General features: G+C 39.2%; 2 protein-coding genes across 2 annotated transcripts in view; both read left to right on the top strand.

Annotated features, from left to right (window-relative positions):
- The first annotated feature begins 1,160 nt into the window (after positions 1-1,160).
- On the top strand, positions 1,161-10,271 carry LOC141788092 (malignant fibrous histiocytoma-amplified sequence 1). Its single transcript, XM_074666929.1, has 9 exons — positions 1,161-1,295; positions 3,857-4,727; positions 6,283-6,580; positions 6,761-6,947; positions 7,029-7,222; positions 7,319-7,818; positions 7,903-8,060; positions 8,135-8,309; positions 9,367-10,271. Exons 1-9 carry the CDS (start codon positions 1,208-1,210, stop codon positions 9,440-9,442), a joined length of 2,547 nt encoding a protein of 848 aa, XP_074523030.1. The 5' UTR covers positions 1,161-1,207; the 3' UTR covers positions 9,443-10,271.
- Positions 10,272-11,385: 1,114 nt separating this feature from the next.
- mapk8ip1b (mitogen-activated protein kinase 8 interacting protein 1b) overlaps positions 11,386-18,915 on the top strand; it is a 66,013-nt gene continuing 58,483 nt past the window's right edge. Inside the window, exon 1 of the mRNA XM_074667000.1 lies at positions 11,386-11,542. Within this exon, the coding sequence (XP_074523101.1) occupies positions 11,466-11,542 (77 nt within the window). The 5' untranslated portion in view covers positions 11,386-11,465. The remainder of the gene's footprint in view (positions 11,543-18,915) is intronic.

The raw sequence follows: 18,915 nt of genomic DNA, 5'->3' as shown, positions 1-18,915 counted from the left end.
ATAACATTTCCGCTTGAGGTTGTTTGGATGCAGAAACGTCTGACACTCATTGCAGAGTATCTCTGGACACCCATGTCCTGCAACATCTTCTATTTTTAATTTCAAAATAAAATCAAAACAGCAAAAAATAGACTGTTATTTTTTTCCGATTTTGTTTTAAAAACGACAAGTCGTTATCCAAGTCGTTATCCGTTTTCCAATTTTGGGTTCTAAAACGGATATAGAATGAATGAATGATACACTGATAGCAAAACTCCAGGGAATCTCGGTGTGAGGCCTTCATCATGGTCACCAAAGACATTTGTCTTCAAATAACATTTATTTTTATACTCCATGTGATGCAAAAATGGAAATAAGCCGCTTCTTTAGAGTTTGTGTCTGCAATACAAGCTGTCAATTTCAAGGTTTTGCCAAGTTGTTTAAATTTTACAGGTTACTTGGGAAACCTGATGAAACTCCTTCATGTATATTGTAGAAACTGGAATAGCTTTTAGAAAACTGCTTGGTAATGAGTGTAATTAATTAACTATTTTACGGTAAAGTCTTACCAACAGTGTACAGCTGGGGCACAAAACTTGTACATCTAAAAATGTAAATAAACTTTGCCATTTTTGTATGACTGAGTGACCTATTTTTGTTGCTGTAGATATTTAACAGCAACATTGCTCATATAACGTTAGCTCTTTATGACATCATGTTTAATATATATTGTTTTGAATGCTAACAATGGCTGCTTCACACACTTGAGTCTTTTGACTTTCAATATTTTTGTGTAAAGTGTTGTTTTTTTTTTCATTGCCTAATTTTATTATTTTGTGCACACATGTAAAAGACTAATGATGTCAAAAATTGGGATTTTTTTTGCCACAGGACAGTCTGTAATATTTTCTCACGTCCTAACTGCTCTACATAGGTGAGAAATAATCCCCTCCCTCAGCGCAAAGAAAGATAATCCCACCACTTACATGTGTTTAAAATCAGTTACACAAACTCAAAGCAGATTAAAATGCTGATGATGCCCTTTTTGAAAAGTTTGACCCTACTCACATGTGAGTGAATTTCTGCATCTACATCACAACAGCTCTTGTCTTCGTCAGAAAGCTTTTAAATTTGGGAAGCAACCCAGGTTCTGCATTTCACTTCCTCATCACTGCGTTGCTCACGGCTTGTTTGAATAATGAGCTAAACACCAGGAAGAAGTCGCTTTATGACGCATTCACTGGAGAATATCTTCGGCGAGAGCGCTGCACCACTGATAAGAGCTGGAGAAAACAAGAAAATGTCCTTTCCACACGGTAAGCCACCTGACATTTGTTTAAGAGGCGTTTGTTGTCGTTGGGGGCTCATAACGCGGCAGGTTTTTGCTTTCTGTTTAGGGAAGAATTATGAGACTGAGGGAGACAGATTTCTTCATTCAGGCTCATTACACAATCTCAGAATACTGACTGTCTGATGTTTCATACCCTGTAATCAGGGACTTTAATTCCATTTGCCAGATTTATGAAAGGTTTACAAGCAGCACATAAGAGAGAATAAAATATGACACTAAACTACACATCCACAGATCTCATGATCCATATTTGGTATTTAAACAGCTGCTGTTCACTGTGGAGGTAACACACTGACATGATATCAAGTGAAATATCTGTAAGATATTATAACGGAGGATTGGGGTCACTGGAAGAAAAATATATATATATATATTCCAAATGTTACAAGTTGAGAGTAAAAACAAGTTTTTTTTAATGCAGTATGCTCTTAGTGTCACTGGATTAAAGTCAAAATTAAGTCAGAATGTTGTGATAATAAAGTCATTATTTTACAGCACTAAAGTTGAAAAAAATTTGTAATTCGAGGAGATTAAAGCCACAATTTACTCCTATTGTTGAGTAAAAAGGGGAAAAGACAGTCACAATTTTATGAGATTAGAGCCAAAATAAATTTCCACTGTTTCGATAATAGGGCTGAACAATTAATCGAATTAAAACCAACATCGCAATGTCATAGAATGCAATTTTCAAATCACAAAGGCTGCAATTAAAAAGAAAAAGTTATAAAATGCAATTAAAAAGTGCAATCCACAAGTATACACATTTCAGTGGTTGAGCCAAAACTTTGTTTTTATTTACATTTCTGCACTTCATTTAGTATGAGATTCATAAAGGAGAGTATTCATATTTATTTTTCAGATAATTTTTCATACCAGGCCTCTTGTTCTCCAGTTCTTTTTTCCTTTCTATTCTTTTATTAAAGGAATTAAATGATAACTTTATTACACATCTACGAGGCTCTAAGTAAAATCAAACAGTCAATATTCTACTGTGTTTGTAATAGTTAAAGATCCGTTGTTAATATCAATTCATGCATCAATTCATCTCATTTTATCATAACATGTAGGGCTGGCCTCCAGGAAAGACTTGTTTATATGATGACAGTATCCTTTGTTGTGTTGGTCATACTGTAGAACGGTTCATCTAGAAGACAAACATTCCCCCCAAAAGTTGCTTGCTAAATGGCAATTGCAATATTGGTCCAAAAAAAAAAAGGCAATTAGATTAGCTTACAAAATTGTTCAGCCCTTTTTGATAATAAAGCAGAAAAAGTCCAATGTAATGGGATAAGAGTTGAAATAAAGCCAAAATGTTAGAAGATGAAATTCAAAAACAGGTCGTAAATTTCTGGGAATAAAGCCGTAACAAAGCTGTAATTTCATGGGATGATAGTTGAAATAAAGTTGTTTTGTTTTGAGAAAAACAAAAGTTGAAATTAAAGTTGAAACAAATTCTGAATTGTTCAGGATTTGAGTCGAAACCAAGTCACAATGTTCCAAGAGTACAGACAATGGAAAGTTGTAATGGTCTGGGATAAAAGTCAGAGTAAATACAAAAATGATCCAAAATTGAAGTGGAAGTAAAATTGTGAAGATCTGGGGATTACAGTCTAAATCAAGTCATTATGTCATGGGATGCAGGTAGAAAAATATTAAAATGTTTAATAATTAATGCTGAAAAAAAAGTTGAATTGTGACTAGATAAAAGCTGAAAGCCAAATAAAGTCATAATAGTGAGTTTGTAATGTTTTAGGCTTAATTTTGAAATAAAAGAAAGAATGAAAAAAAATATTCTGGCTGTGACTAAGTGAGAACATGGGCCAAGTAAAGCCTCAAATTATGATGTTTCTTCTCATGCAATAAATGAAATAATCCCACTAATATTAAAACTTAATTTTTATAACGGTTAGCTTTAGCACCGTATAACTTTTAAAAGTAATACTAACGACCGACCCATCATGTTTGTCTCTCATTAAACTGCGCTAAAACCCACAAATATTACTTAAACTCCATTCAGCCTGAACTCAAACAGACTAAATCTGAGTGAGGATACTTCATCCAGGTCAAAAAAAGGTCACGAACCTGGTCACGGGTTAGTCTACGTTCCTGTGAATTAACTAATTTGTGATCCAATTAGTGACAAAGACTGCAAAGAAGCAACTTCCTCACCAGGTTCCAGCACCAACAGTTTTTATGAGAACACACGTTTATTTTTCTGCTTCTGTCTGCTTTTCATCTGAACCCTCACATTATAAAGACAGTGATGAAACAATTTCCTGGTCATAAGTAAGAATAAGTCAACAAACACACCCTGGTTTCTAGGAAACACGGTCAGAGGGCAGAGATTATTTAGAAAACACGGTGCTTTGTTCCAAGAAAAAGGTTTACAGAGTTATCTGGACGGGACTCATACAGAATGAACTGATTCAACCCTGATAACCTGCTCACTGAAACATCTCAGACTGTAAACCTGTTAAACCTGTTCACAGAAACATCTCAAACACACTGTAAACTGTCTTTTTTCAGACGCAGTGAGCAGCTGGGAGGTGTTCGACATGTCAGGACAGAAACGAAAGTCCCTCCCACAGGATATCCCGCTACACGCTCAAAGTTTGAATCTGCAGAGAAACAAACTGAAACGGGTCAACGGCATCTCCAGATTCACGTTCCTCACTGAGATTAATCTGTCAAGGAACAAGATACTGGAGTTCCCACAAGAAATGTGCAACCTCAAGAAACTGGAGGGGCTCTACTTGAACCAAAACAACATCCGAACCATTCCAGAAGGAATCTTTCCACATCTCAAGAGGTTAAAGTTCCTCAAACTTAGCGCCAACCGCCTGGCCAGCCTTCCTTCAGACATAAACCAGTGCACTGGTCTCGTTTACCTGGACCTCTCCAAGAACTGCCTGAAAAACATCCAAAACTTAGTGGGTCTCCCAAAACTAAAGGAGCTTTCAGTTGAAAGGAATGAGCTGAGCGAGCTCCCGTCTCAGCTCTTCCAGAACAGCGCCTGTGAGCTGAGCGTGTGCAAAGCCACGGGGAACCCTCTGAGGTGCCCCCCAGAGGAGGTCTGTGCTGGAGGAGTCATGGACATCCAGAGCTACTTCCAACAAATGGAGGAGAACCCAAACACACACAGTGCCTTCACGGTGAAGACCATGTTCCTGGGCTGCTCCATGGCAGGGAAGTCCACGCTGTGCCGCAGCCTGAAAACAGGGAAACCTGTCGCTGTGGAAGCCGGGGACCGGACTGAGGGGATAGAAATCAGTCAGCTGTACGCTCAGGGGATCCGCTTCCTTTTCTGGGACTTTGCAGGACAGGAGGAGTATTACCTGACGCACCATGTCTTCATCACACCACGAGCCCTCGTCATCCTCACGGTTGATTTATCCAGGTGAGCAGGTGGGAGAATGGTTCCTGAATGTTCTTCACTTTCTGACTCTGGGATAGACGAAATGCTAATCATCATAGCTTTCTACTGTCTGATAAAGTGCACATGGCAGCTTTTAGCATCCTCCCCGCTTTGCCCAATTGCAAGGTTGACCAGGAGACAACCTGAGTTAGCTTTTCCAATATGGCAGCCATTGTTGATTGGCTTCAAACACTGCTTGTGTAAAGATCTGTACTGTATTCCTCGTCATTAAGCTGATCTGTGGAAGTCGGAAGCAGGGGCAGCATCAAAGATGGGCCCAAAGGTCCCAGAGCCCACCCTAAACTTTTCAACAAGCCCACCTTAAAATTGTCTTTTATTTTATAATTTTTTAAAATAGGTTAAAAAACATTGTTAAGTTTAGGGAGGCGATATGGGGACCTTACCTGACACAACAGGCCACACAGCTTCTCGTACAGGCCCTTGTGTTTTTACGCATCGACTACTGCAGCTCTCTTCTAGCAGGCCTCCTGTGTGTACATTTAACCCTCTGCAGATTACCCAAAATGCAGCAGCACGTCTGGTCTTTAACCAGCCCAAAACAGCACATGTCACCCTGCTGTTAATCTCTCTTCACTGGCTCCCAGTAGCAGCTCCAATCAAATCTAAAGCTCTTCTTCTGGCTTACAAAACATTGACAAGAACAGCTCCTGTCTACCTGAGGTCCCTCATCCAGGTCTACATGCCTCCTCGCCCACTACGCTTTGCTTGCGAAGACGCCTGGTGCCTCCAGCTCAGCGTGGCTCCAAATCACTAGCCAGACTCTTCTCTTCTGTTGTGCCCGAATGGTGGAATGAATTACCAATCTCTATACGATCCTTAGTCCCTTTCTACTTTAAGAGATGTCTGAAGACTCATCTGTTCAGGGAACACTTAGACACTTATATCTGACCCTCCTCCTCTTTGTCCTCAGGAGCAGAATGAGTTAGTAAGTCTAAGACTCAGTTCTTATTGATTTTTCAGCTCTAATTACTGAATTTTATTGAATATTGAAGTATATTGTTGCAGCAATTAATTGTGGTTTGTTGGCCACATTATTCTACAGTACTTACCCGATAGACTTTGGTTTGGTTTGTGCACTTGACAGAAACTGTACGTGTACACAGAAAGGATCCATTTCAGTGGCATAATTAAGATATTTTAAGATGAAAGCTGGGGTTTGGGTCGGGCAACGGGGTGGACATTTGTGTTTTTAAAGGGCAACGCCGTCCTTTAGTTTAGGCTACAGTGTTGATTTTTTCTTTTCTTTTTGGGAAAACCTTCTTATTTCCAGTAAAGTAACATACAAGTCAACAGAAATGTCTATCCTGATACTATATCAGTGATGAGATGACTTCTAGAGTTTTCCTTTTTTTTTTTTTGCCCCCAAAATGCAAATAAAAAAATGGGAAAAACAAATCATTAAAAATAAAAGAGAATAAATAAAAAAAAAGTAAATAAGTTAAAAAAAAGCAGTAACATATCTTCACTAACACCAGTTACTCCAACATAAACTTTCTTAATTTGGATATTTCCTCAGCTACAGCATCGAAGACCCTCAATCCTTCAAAAACCAGCTCTGGTTCTGGATTAACAACATCCAGCTGCGTGTGCCGGACTCAGTGGTCTTGTTGGTAGGAACTCACTGTGACCAGTGCAAAGACCAGCAGGAGGTGATGGAGAAGAAGGAGGACATCACAGCGAAAGTCAAAGGCATGTTGGAAAACAGGAAGGAGGTTATAAAACAACAGAAGAGAAACCTGGAGGACACTTTAAACCCGTCTCTGTTTGCAGACCAGCTGGATGAGCTGGACTGTCTCTTGGAATATAACTTAAAGGTACCAATTAATTTTGTTTACATCATGTAGAGTAAGTTTTTCTAGAAGAGCAGCTTTCCTAAAATGCTTAAAATATCAACATCTGTTGATCTTTTATGAGAAATGCTCACAGTATATCCAGTAATCATGCGACAAACCTTTAGTAAGGTCTTTCATAGTTTCTTTTTACCCCATGTGAAGGTTCTAGATCTCATACCCATCGACTGCACAAAGATGGAGGACATCACGGAACTGAGGAGTCACATTTTGACCTGCATCCAGTCAGAGAGTGTGATCCTGTGCTCTGAGAGCATCTTACCGAAAAGCTACGAATTGGTGGAGCAGGCCATTTACGCGCTCATCTCTCTGCGTGAAATCCCCCAACATGGTGAGCCGGTGTCTGACCAAGAGGACCACACACTGTGATCAAAGCTCACAACACACCACATTTTTCCTGTTTTCTTTTTAGGAATTATTCAACTTGAAGAGCTGAGTGATTTAATCCTGAACCACGTTCAGCTCAGCAGAAAGAGTCTCCACTCCGTCCTGAAGTTCCTCCTCAGGTACCTCCATCGGATTGGAGCGATCGTTTGGTACGAAGACATCAGCGTGCTCAGTGACAGAGTCTTTATCCATCCCTCATTTCTCATCTCCATGTTCAAGGTGAGCACCAATCTAATGATGGATCAGCTTCATGTTTAGAATACAACGTCAAATATTACTCTGAGAAATAAGGCTTTTCCTTTGGTTATTTTCCAGACCATTGTGAGACACGACCTGGTGCAGCAGCTGGAGGGACTCACCAGAGAACGTCTCATGCAGGAAGGCGCTCTGGTGAAGCAGAAGTTCACCTGGGTGGATGACTTAAGGTGCAGAGGGACTCTGCACAACGCAGCCTTACGGATCTTGGTCCGCAGAGGGATTGAGAAGCTGGTCAGGAATGAGGATGACTTGGTTGTTGAGGTGGTGGGCACCAAGAGAGAGGAGGGAGTCATACTGACCCTGCTGCAACATTTCGAGGTCTGCCTCCCCACTCTGGTCTGTGGATCTTTGAATCCACAGGCACCAGAGTTCATCCCTGGTAAGACACTGTGGACGTCAGCGAAGGAGGCCAAGAGAGATCCAGATGGAGCCTGTTTGTTCCCAATCTACCTGAAGGATGACGTCGTAGTCTGCCAAAAGTGGGGCGAGAACAGGCAGGATGACCTCAGTGTCCACGTTTACTTCCTCCCAGAGATCCCTCATGGTTTCTTCCACAGGTAGGAGAACAGCACAGAGACAAAAACCTCAGGTCTGATCCTTTTTCCATTTTATAAACCTCCAGTAACTCTCTGTATCTACAGATTGATCATCAAGACCTGCTCCCTGTACTCCACTCACTGGGTGGGCAGGGAGCGGTGTCTCCTCTGCTGTGGAAACCGTCTGTGTCTGGTGAGACAGCAGAACAGCGACGAAGATCCGTTCATAGAGATCCGCTGCAGGAGGCCGGAGAAAGACGAGGGTAAGCATCAGTTTCAGAATGAGACTAAATGTTGTGGAGAAGCCTGAGTACAAACTGCTCCTCTGTCTCCTCAGGGTTCAGGCCGTTATGGGACCTGATCTTGGCAGTGATGTCGAAGCTCTTTGTGTTATCCAAGCAGTGGCCGGGCCTGACTCAGCAGGTTCACACTCCCTGTCCAGAGAGAGGCTGTCCACACTACTTCACCTGGAGGGACTGGCAGGAGCTGGACAACACGGACTTCTACAACCTGTGAGTGATTCAGTGGTGAAGTTAGAGTAATCTCTGCCTGTGGTGAAATACATGATTAAAATCTGTGCTCCTTTCCCTGTATCCACTACATCAGGGGTCTGCAACCGTTACCTTCACAGGGGCCGTTTTGCCTCAGCTCACTTGGATTAAAGTCATACTGGAGGCAAAAAATGTATACATTTCTACACATGGTTAAAATCTAGTGAATCATTATCTTAACGAGAAGTTTTTTGTATTCATGCAACTGTGTGTGTCTAATTTTCAATAAATCACCAAGTCCTCAAAAAAACCTTGAAATTAAAAAAAAAAAAATCAAAAATGTATTAAAAAAATCAAAATGTAAAAAATTTGCAAAAGTTTATTAAACTTAAATCTGCAAAACTTTCAATATAATTTATAACAAAAAAAAAAATAAATAAAAAATTACAAAGATTTATAAAACTTAAATCTGCAGAAAATTCAAATAAAAATTCAGAATAAAAAAAAATGCAAAAATAAAAATAAAAAAATTCAATAAATTCATAAAACTTAAACCTATAAAAAACCACAACTTAAATTTGGAATGTAAAACAATGCAAAAAAACAAGAAATTTAGAAACTTGCAAAATTTATATAACTTATACCTGCAAAAACTATAATTTAAATTTGGAATTAAAAATATGCAAAAAAGAAAAAGAAAAGAAATAAAAAACTTTTCAAAAATTGCAGAAATATCCAAAAAGTGCAGATATTTCACATACTTATAAAAATATCAAAATTCTTGAAAGAACACTGAGAATTTGATCATGTTAATTGATAATGTTGCTCAACTCGTCATTTTTGTTGGTTGCTAATGTCTTGCAACATTTATTTTGTGTCATGTCTTTAATCATCAATACTCTCTGTAAAAAATAAAAATTCTTTATTTCAATAACATTTTTTTAAACTACAAGGAGCCACTGCAAAGGAGTCAAAGCTCTACATTGTCATTTTTTATTTAAGTAGCATCCTATACAAGGCTTCTCCTGATGAAACACAACAGTCTTACCTTTGATTCTTTCTCTTTGGTACTTTTTAGGGTGAAAGAGGAGAAACTGATTTGCAAAGGAGGACATACACGACGGACAGAGCTGATTTTTCCCAAAGATAAATAAACGCCTCCCCAAATATGGACCTTGAATGATCACAACAAAATACGTCATGTCATCTACCTCTGTCTACGTAGGTTCCTTGGGCTTGATGTCTCAAATCAAAAAGAGAGAGGATTCAGGATTTATCTTAAAACCAGTTCCCTGATTGGCCTGAAGGGGGCGACAAAGATGCATGAGGCAGTGCTGCATTTAAAACTGATCCACTATGTTTGAAGTTTTTATTATGTTTCATGTTTAAAAGAGAAAATTAAATCCACATGGAGTTATTTGATTAAGTCTTTGATTAATTTCCAGAGGTACGGGAGTGTACACCAAACAAAACGAGAGAAAAATAAAATGGCAAGAAGGGTTTTTTTGTTGTTGTTTTTTTCAAAGAAAAATAAGAGAGAGAGAGAGAGAGAATGAAATGATAAAAAGGGAACATGTACCAGAAAAAAGATGTCACTCTTGTCTGCATCTCTGAGGACACTTGTCAGATTTTTCATCATGCAGCATCTCCCCCTGCTGGTTGCTACCTGATATTACATCTCAATTTTTCAGTCCTCGCTGTGGGATAAAAAGTAATCTGCCTCATTTTTATATTTAACTGTGTCAGTATTACTGTGGGCTGTTTTCACTGTTTGTGAAATGATTGTTTGCAACAGATGCAGAAACTGAACCTGATCCATGCAGATCAGACACCTCGATCTTGTTGGTGGACTGAGTCCAATCTTTAAGTCATCAGAATCTGGAAGCCTTCTGGATTCTGACCTCATCGTCCTGGAGCTGTCCTGCATTTCTAAACTGAATTTTTCATCGCAGCCCTCTGCTCCCAGGGGAGTTCCTGCTGCCTTCAGGGTCTGCTTGTAAATTTAAGAGTTGAATGACTTACAGTCATTCACGTTACTGTGAAGAGACAAGATAATGCATTTAGCATATGTGTATACTAAGACTTTTGTTTTTCAATGAAAGCTATAATTTATAGGAATTTTTTTTTTTTTTTTTTTACAAATTTCTGTTCTCTTTTCTTTTTTTTGATTCTGTGATTAAACATTTTTAAATACTTGTCTTTGAAAAAATATTTATTAAGGTTGTTGTTTATTTTTACTTTGTGATGTTCAATTTAAGGCCAATAAAAAAATGTCTATTTTTCTGCATTCTCATAAATATTTAAGGTCATTGTAAAAAGATATAAAAAGAAGAAATAATCATTTAAGTTACTCAGAGTTATTAAGTTGGGGCAAGAATATGATAATGTTGGGTTGTTTGAAGCAATGTTTTTGGTTTGCTGTTGTTTTTATCTGTTTAATTCCTAGACATAATTATTTTATCACCTTTGTCTATAAGCCTATAGATGTCTATATTATTTTTATTATTATTATTATTATTATTATTATTATTATTATTATTATTATTATTATTATAACGAGATTTTTATTCAATCAAAACATTGTCTAGAAGTTTGGCCCTTGTGTGCTATAGATGCTAACACACTAAAACTACAATGAAATATATATTTAATATAAAATGTTCAATATGAGCATTTTTTTTGTGTTTTAATTTTATTGGGCTGAATGAAACCCAACAGGGTCCAAAGCTTGATTAATTTGTGCTGGTCTTTCTTTGCTTGATCAGGTAAGAAAATAGGTATAGATAATAAAAAACCTGCCTATTATAAATTTAAATTTCTTATGGGAATGATCTTTTTCCCCCAAAGTCAATAGGAGGCCTGTCTTAGCTTGCAGGCACATGTAAAGTCTACACATGTAGGCCTACAGCTCCTGTCCCTTTAAGCATTAACCCGCAGCTTCTCTAAGCCCTTTGAACAATGGTTTGCATTTCTTATATGCGGCTAAAATTCTACCGTGTGGTTTCTGTGAACGAGAAATGTAGTATTGTTGAGCCATTCTTGCGTTGCTCAGCTGAGTTCTCCGTTTCCCTACAGTCCCTGAAGGCAGCACCCTATCGCAGCATCGGCGGACTTCTTCAGGTGTCTCTGCTGGGCGGCCGCGCGGCGCAGCCAATGGAGGAGTGGTAACCGGGCGGCATGGCGGACCGAGACAAGCGGAAAACCAGCCCTCCGCCTGGACGGAACATCCAGGTGAAGTCCCCGGCCAGCTTCAGGTAAGACCCCGGGCTTTGGAGCGCCTGTGGAGGGGCGCTCGATCTGCCGACCCCTGGAGGCTCTGAATGAGACGCGCAGCTCTGCGGGGCTTGGAGGCGCTGATGCTCGCTGCTCGGAGCCGCTGCAGCTGCTTTTGGCTCGGCTCGGCTTTGCGGGTTTAAGTCGCAATGTGTTGTTGAGTGGCATGTTGTGTGTTTGGGCGTGTCTGCTCCCGGAGGGACCGAGGCGATCTGTGTGTGTCGTTCATTTTTAATGTGGCACACTTTTTGGTAACCTGCTGTAACCAGAAAGCTCATATAAACAACTGTGCAGCTGCTTTACGAGTTACAGCCGCGGTTAATGAGTTTATACTGGCGTAACGCCGGCGGTGGGGTGGCCCTTTATTTATGTCCCCTTACTTGTGAGCTGCAGAGGGATAGTTCTCAATGATACCTTTTTTATTTGTCATAAACATGCAATTTAACTGTTGTTATAGTTCCCTTAATGCACATAATAGCATAGCAGAACTATTTTTGCAGCTTTAATATGACATTACTTTGACTTAAATATGCTTAACTCCTGTCTTGTGTGCAGCAGCTAAATAAAAGAATATAGGCCTTCTGATTTATGATTTGAGTTAGGTGGTTTTGTGTAATCCCATTTGTTTTTAATCATCAAAATAGTGCTTAAAATGTCCAGGATACTTTTAAAGCCAAAATACTAATTTGATCAACCCTTGGTTTGTAACAATGCACTTAAAAGCAGAAGTTACAGGTGTCTGATATCTCTTTTAAGTCAAAGAATGAGTCAAACATCACATAATCTTTGAGTATAATCAACCTTTTTTTGTTTTTATAGGTTTGATCTAACTAATTTCTGGTCCCTGGGGTGTTGTGCAAACTTAAAAGCTGTGTTAAGAATGACTTTAAGAGTTTTATTGTATGAAAACAGAAAAAAATAAGCTGCATATAGCCTTGCATGGCAGGATGGTTGGTAATGAAAGTGTTTCAGAGCAACAGATTACCCAGAGACCATCAAAGCTAATCAACCTGCAGCACAGCTCAGTGTGAGGGATTAGCTGCATGCTACACACACACATGCCTTAGTCCGCACACACACACACTCATACAGGATACACCCAGGAGCCCTGCAGAGTTGCATGTGGAGAAGCTGTGTTTTCTCCCTGGCTGTCATGGATGGAGGCTTGTGATCAATATTCCCCAGTGAGACAGCCACACACACACACACACACACACATTCACACATGCTCATGCACAAGTCTGCCCAGACAGACACACCCACCCTCAGGCTCTGTGTGTCCCTGTCTCATTAGCTGAGCTGCAAACAGGCAGAGACACAAACATCTTTCTTTGGAGTTTTCATCACAGTGGCTTCAAAGCCGCTCCGGCGGTTCTTGATTTATCCGGCAAATAAAATATAGAATAAATCAATAAGAGCCTCAGATCTCACAAAAAAACAATCCTCAAATAAAAAACAAGTCATACAGTAGCTTGGTAATTTGGTAAACAAAATGAAATTTGAGCCACAAAACATAATAACACCAGAAAATCTGCAGATGAGGCAACTTGAGAAATATTTTTTACACCCACGAAATATAATTATGAATCACGTTAAACATCCTCTTTGATTAAATCTCTGGCAGACTTGATTGATAATTCTGTATTTGGCCGGAGAAAGGAGGCCAGATAATCCACAGTCCCAGTATTGGCCCGGTCCCAGAGCAGCCATATGTTGGCATATTTGCCTCGGTCACCCCCCTGCCTCCACACACCATGGTCCAATCCTCCATCTTTTCCTGTGAGGGAACAGACTGCCGACATCCTGCTTTCTGCACAGCTCTCTGTGTGGAGGTATTTACTGTAAGAGGTACTAGAAGAGCTCCAGGTTTTTCCATCCTGCTTTAAACCCGTGATCCAAATTTTAACGACAGTAGAGCATAAATATTTAACACAGGATTATACCTCTACTCTTCACATAAAGTCTAAATATGACTCATTTATTCAGCTTTTTGTAATATTCTTCTTATTTAAGTCTTGAGAACCTGTTTTATTTTAAACCCTATCATCAAAAGTTGCTAACACAGATTAAGTGTTGGATTTTGTGAGTTAGCAGTTGTAACTGTGGGAGCCCAGTATCCGTCTCCTCACTGGCTCCATGCGTTTCTTTGTTGGTAATATTTGCTGTCCTTGCTCACAGTGTCTCTTCTGGTGCGGAGCTTGCAGGACTCAGAGGTTTTGTTCCAGAATGAACAGAGACCGTGAAGAATGATAGATCAGCAGTGGGGCTCAGGAGGTGAATCATAAGCTGAAAATAGTATTATGCAAAAGCCAAGTGCAGATTTAGATGTGAACTCCCTGTTGGCTGGTTACTTTCATATTATGATGCTGTCTTTTAATGCTTCTAATGCTTCTGCTGGTTTTATAATACTGTTCAGAGCTGATTCAACATTATTTCCTCTGGGTTTGTTCTAAATCCTTGAAGGATTTTCTTCTGTGGAAAAAAACGAATTCGTTTTTTGACATTGCTAATGGTACTTTTCAACCAGAAGTACCAGGAAATGCAGTTCCTGAACCCAATCCTTCAGGAACTACATGGTTTGAGAAGGATGCGTCCTTCCTTCTCCATGATTAAGACAGCAGAGCGGTCCAGTGTTTTGTGGATCAAAGCTGTTTCAGGATTTTTGAGACGGCTCCAAGCAGCGACAGTTTAGTGGTGTGTTGCAATAACTTTTATTTGCTTTTCCTCCATATGCCTCTGGCATGCCCGCCCCCAAAGATCCTGGACATCTGGTGGGACCTACCACCCAGGCAGAGGCCTCCACCGTCAGTGCATTTGTGTGTGGTAGTTCACGCTAGTGACTAGGGATGGGTGAGCATCGATACTAGGTATCAGTATTTGGTCGATACCATCCTTATTTCAAGGTATTGGTTCCTGTAAAGGCTGTCGACTCCAGCAGCCGATACTTGAAGCAAAAAAAACGTATGTTGAATAAATCCTCCTCACCAGTAGTAGGCACTACATTACTGCAGTTTGACACCATGTCAGATGCGCGTCAGGTCCTGTTTGGGCAACATAAATGAACCAGGGAAAGTTAAAAGTTAAACCATTTTATTTTGCACTTAAATTTATCTTTAAAACAATACTAAAACCCTGACAGTAGTTATTTTTTTGTTTTTGTGCTTTTGTTAATTTATTAAAAACAAATCATAAAGTCATAGAGATTTTTTGTGGCTTATTTTGACTTTAATGGCAGAGTGACTGTGCTGTTCTGTCACTGTTAATTGAAATTTTATGTATCAACAGTATTAGTGGTATTGGTACTCTGTATCGGTGAGTACTCAGAATGCTGGTATCGATCTAAAAATTGGTATCAAACATCCCTGCTTGTGACACAGAATTTATAACAACATGCCAGAAGAGGTATAAGCAGACAAACTGAGGCAAAAAATTTTACAAGAGAGTGTTGGTGGCTCAAATTAATCTAAAACATCATCACTGTTTTTATGCAGGAGATAAAAGGTGACTGAGCTTTGAGCAGATCCACCTGCATCATCATCATTACACAGATCTGAAACACAACACTACAGGATTTTAAGAGAAGAGGAAAAGAAAGTGAATAAAATCCGCAGAATGAAGACATTCAGTTGTTTGAAATAAGAAGCTTTGCAGCTGCAGAGGAAATGATTCATTATCCAAGTATCCAGATCAGTGTATTTACGTGAACTGTGCCTTTAAATTCTCAATTAAATCTGCACTGCTCATCTTATGCACAAGAGGGCATCGCAGGAGATTCCTTCACATTAGCATAGTATTTATAGCCCTCTGTGTGTGTGTGTGTGTGTGTGTGTGTGTGTGTGTGTGTGTGTGTGTGTGTGTGTGTGTGTGTGTGTGTGTGTGTGTGTGTGTGTGTTTTTGCAGCATGCTCCTCCTGAAGCATCAAAACAGTGTAGGATTGCAGCCCACTCTGTGGTGCATTATGGGGAAAAATGGAGACTCCTGATGACAGAAACATGAAACCAGTTATCGATCCGTCTTTGGGGAGAAACAAACCTCCCTCAGATTTTACACAACTCAATATTTATCTTATTTCAGGACAGTTTCAGGTAAAACATGCCGACCCTGAACGGGATTGTGTGTCAGGGTAAATGAATAACGTCCCGATGATTTATGGCCACAGATTTCTGTTCTGTTTATTATTTTCTTTTTTCATCATATCAAGACTGATGGATTTGTTGGTTTACTTGATGTTTATGTTTTTGAATGTTGTCTGTAAACACGTTTTTGGAGGTAATACATCTGACAGAGGATAAACGCATGATGAAATCCAGCGTAGGATGCAGGCTTGTGTTGCTTGTGTTGCTTGTGTTGTTGTTGAAGTTGGCACATAAAAAGCTGAGTGCATTAGCTCTTCTTCACCCTGAATACTTCTTAAATAACCTCCTGGCAAAGACTGATGACCACCTTTAATTCCTGCAGACGTCATTGTGTACATCCTCTGCATTCAGCCTTTTCATGATACTTCGCAGCTCACTGAATAATCTAAATGAGAGCTTACAACAGCCCATGATCTCTCCTCTTCTCTCCTCGTTTTTCCCCTTTCATCTTTCCTCCGCAGCCTCCTCTCTGCTGTGACAAGATCTGCTCCGGCAGATGGATTCACAGGGTGCAGGATGAGAGAAGAAGAAGGAGGTTAAGCAGATTTTGAAGTGTCAGTTTCCCTGATTCACTGCATCTGTCTGTTTTTCCTGCTCTTTGATGTTTGCTCTGAGAAGAAAAAGCTCGGTTGTAGGGTTTTCCCAACAGGACGGGTTTGATAGCTGTGTGCAGCGTTTAAACCTCAAAGAGCAGCAACGAAAGGGAGAGAATGTGAGATCCAGCTGATTTGAATTTGACCCTCAGGAGAGGCTGACACAGTGGACAGTTAGTGCTCCGGTTGCAGTTCCCCCCACGCTGATTATTTACTGTCGATCAGTTCTGCTGACACGGCACGTTCCTTCCTCCCATCCGCTCCACAGCCCCCTCTTTCTCCCCCTCTCTGTCCCTCTTTCCTCCATTTCTTTACTCTGTGAATGTACACAACCCCACCCTAATTAAAAAAGGAGGATTTCCAACATCAATCCAAAATGAATAAGACTTTAAAAAGGGAAAATAGAGGTGATATTTGATGAGATAAAGATGTTTTCCTGCTGTGTTTTAAGCAAAATAACACATTAGGGGTATCGGCCTGGCTTCCTGCAAAGCTTCTGCTGATGAAATTCAAACTCTCAGTGTGTAATATCTGTTCAGAAGATGTTTAATGTGTGGATAAATGTGGTGAAAGGATCTGAGGTGTAACATTCACTTTTTAAAAAAGTAGAAGTAAAAATCAGCTTCTTTCCCAGGTTGTTGTGGCTGTTACGGGGTTAAATTACTCCTCCTGATGAGCTGAACAGGGATTAAATGCCCCACACACGCAATCCAGGAATACCTCCCTGTTTGTTTTTGTCTCTCGTGGCCAACATGAATATTTCACTCTTTTTTTCCCAGATTCAGAAACCTTCCTGCCTGTTAGGTGTTTGATATTTTTCTATCAGCTCAGCAGGTAAAAGGATAACAGTGTTTAAAGCTCTCTGCTGTGTTTGTGTGAGCTGCATAGGGTCTGGCAGGAAGCCATGGTGCTGCTGTATGTTCAGATGTTTTCATGTTGGGTTGTGATAAAGGTGGCTCCAATGGATGAAACGATTTTCCTGTTGGTTTGAAGCTTTATTGAATCAATTTTAGTTTACACCTGAGAGTGGAGAATCAGTAACTTCAAAAAGGAAGAAATAGAAAACTTGCCTTAGTAAAAATAATGCAAAAAGTATAAATTATGAGCTGCTGAGTCTGAACTTCGGGCTAAAAGGCCAGAACTTTAAAATAGTTGGTCATAATTATGAGATAGAGAGCCAAAGTTATAAGAAAAGAAATTGAAATTTTGAAACAAAAAGTTAAAGTAGTGTGACAAAAAGTCAAAATATGAAATAAAAAGTTGAAATTATGAGATACTAAGTCCAAAATTATGAAATTTTTTAGATTATTAGATAAGGAATTTGAAGTTTAGCGATACTGAGTCCCAATTACAATATACTGAAATAAATTATGAGATAAAAGCCTAAATAATGAGATATTCAATTGAATTCTCAGATAATAAGTCAAATAATTAAATAAAAGTTAGAAATTACAAGATGCCATGTCTAAATTATGACATAAAAAGCCTAAATTATGAAAAAAAAAATCAAAATGATAAGATTCTCAGAGATAAAGAGGGAACATTTCAAGAAACTGAGTCCAGTTGTGAAAAAAAAATGAAATTACGATGAACTGATTCAAATTATGAGATTAAACATCAGAATGATGAGATACTCGGTGGAAACTGTGAGATTAAATTTAATATTATGAGATATTTGGTCAAAATTTTAAAAAGTTAGTCATTATCAAGAGTTAAGAAAGCCATAATTACAATACTTAAAGGAAAATATGAGATTAAAAAGCCAAATTAATATAAAAAAGTTAAAATGTGAGATAAAAAGACATCTTTAAGATTTTAAATAAAAGTTATAAGATAAATATAATTTTAAGATGCTTAGTCACAGTAATGAGTTATTTATTTATTTGTTTATGTTTTGTTGGTGATGTGAGCACAGGTGTAAATGTTTTGCACGGAGCATGTTGAATTGACTCCAGGAAGAGTAGCTGTACTTGCTACAGCTAATGGAGATCAAAATAAATACAAATACAAATGAGATAATTAGTTGAAAATTTTGAGATTTAGCAGCAAAGAAACACATTTGTTTTCGGCAGACAGTGAGGAATATAAATCATGTCTTTTTGCTCTGGTTTGGTCTCCTCCACTTTCTGTGAAAATAACATCTCCTCAGCTTCTTTATGTTTTTTTTTTTTTATTTCTTTGTCAGAAAACTACCAGCCTTTCCAGCTCCAACACTCCCATTCAGGTCAGATGGTGTTTTCAGCTCTATCTATCTTTGTCTCTCCGTTAGCGTTGTTAGCGGTGATACACCCCCTCATGTCTATTACATTCCTTGGCATGCTGACACGTTACTGTGTGTTTGAGTCAGAAGGTCTCACAGTGGGCGGAGCTTAACGGGGTTAATGGGCTGCTCAGATCACAGAGTGTGGGCGTGTGCACTGATCCTTCCATTGATTCTGAGGGGAAACCAAACCACCTGCATGAACAAGACAGGAGCAGCTCAGATGATCCAGATAACCTAGATTAAAGGTTTTCTTTTCTTTTTTTTTCACTCAGTTTAAACAACATGTGCATTCAACCTTGAAGATCCAATTTAAGAGTTGTCAGAATCCTGCAGGACATACGTTTGAGTGTTTTTATCAAAAC

The sequence above is a fragment of the Halichoeres trimaculatus genome, unplaced genomic scaffold (assembly GCF_033239565.1).
Source record: "Halichoeres trimaculatus isolate MK-OKI-2021-1 unplaced genomic scaffold, fHalTri1.1 fHalTri1_scaffold_3, whole genome shotgun sequence".
Classification (NCBI taxonomy): Eukaryota; Metazoa; Chordata; class Actinopteri; order Labriformes; family Labridae; genus Halichoeres; species Halichoeres trimaculatus.
Note: the sequence above shows the minus strand (reverse complement) of the source record. Positions and strands in the feature narration are given on the sequence as shown.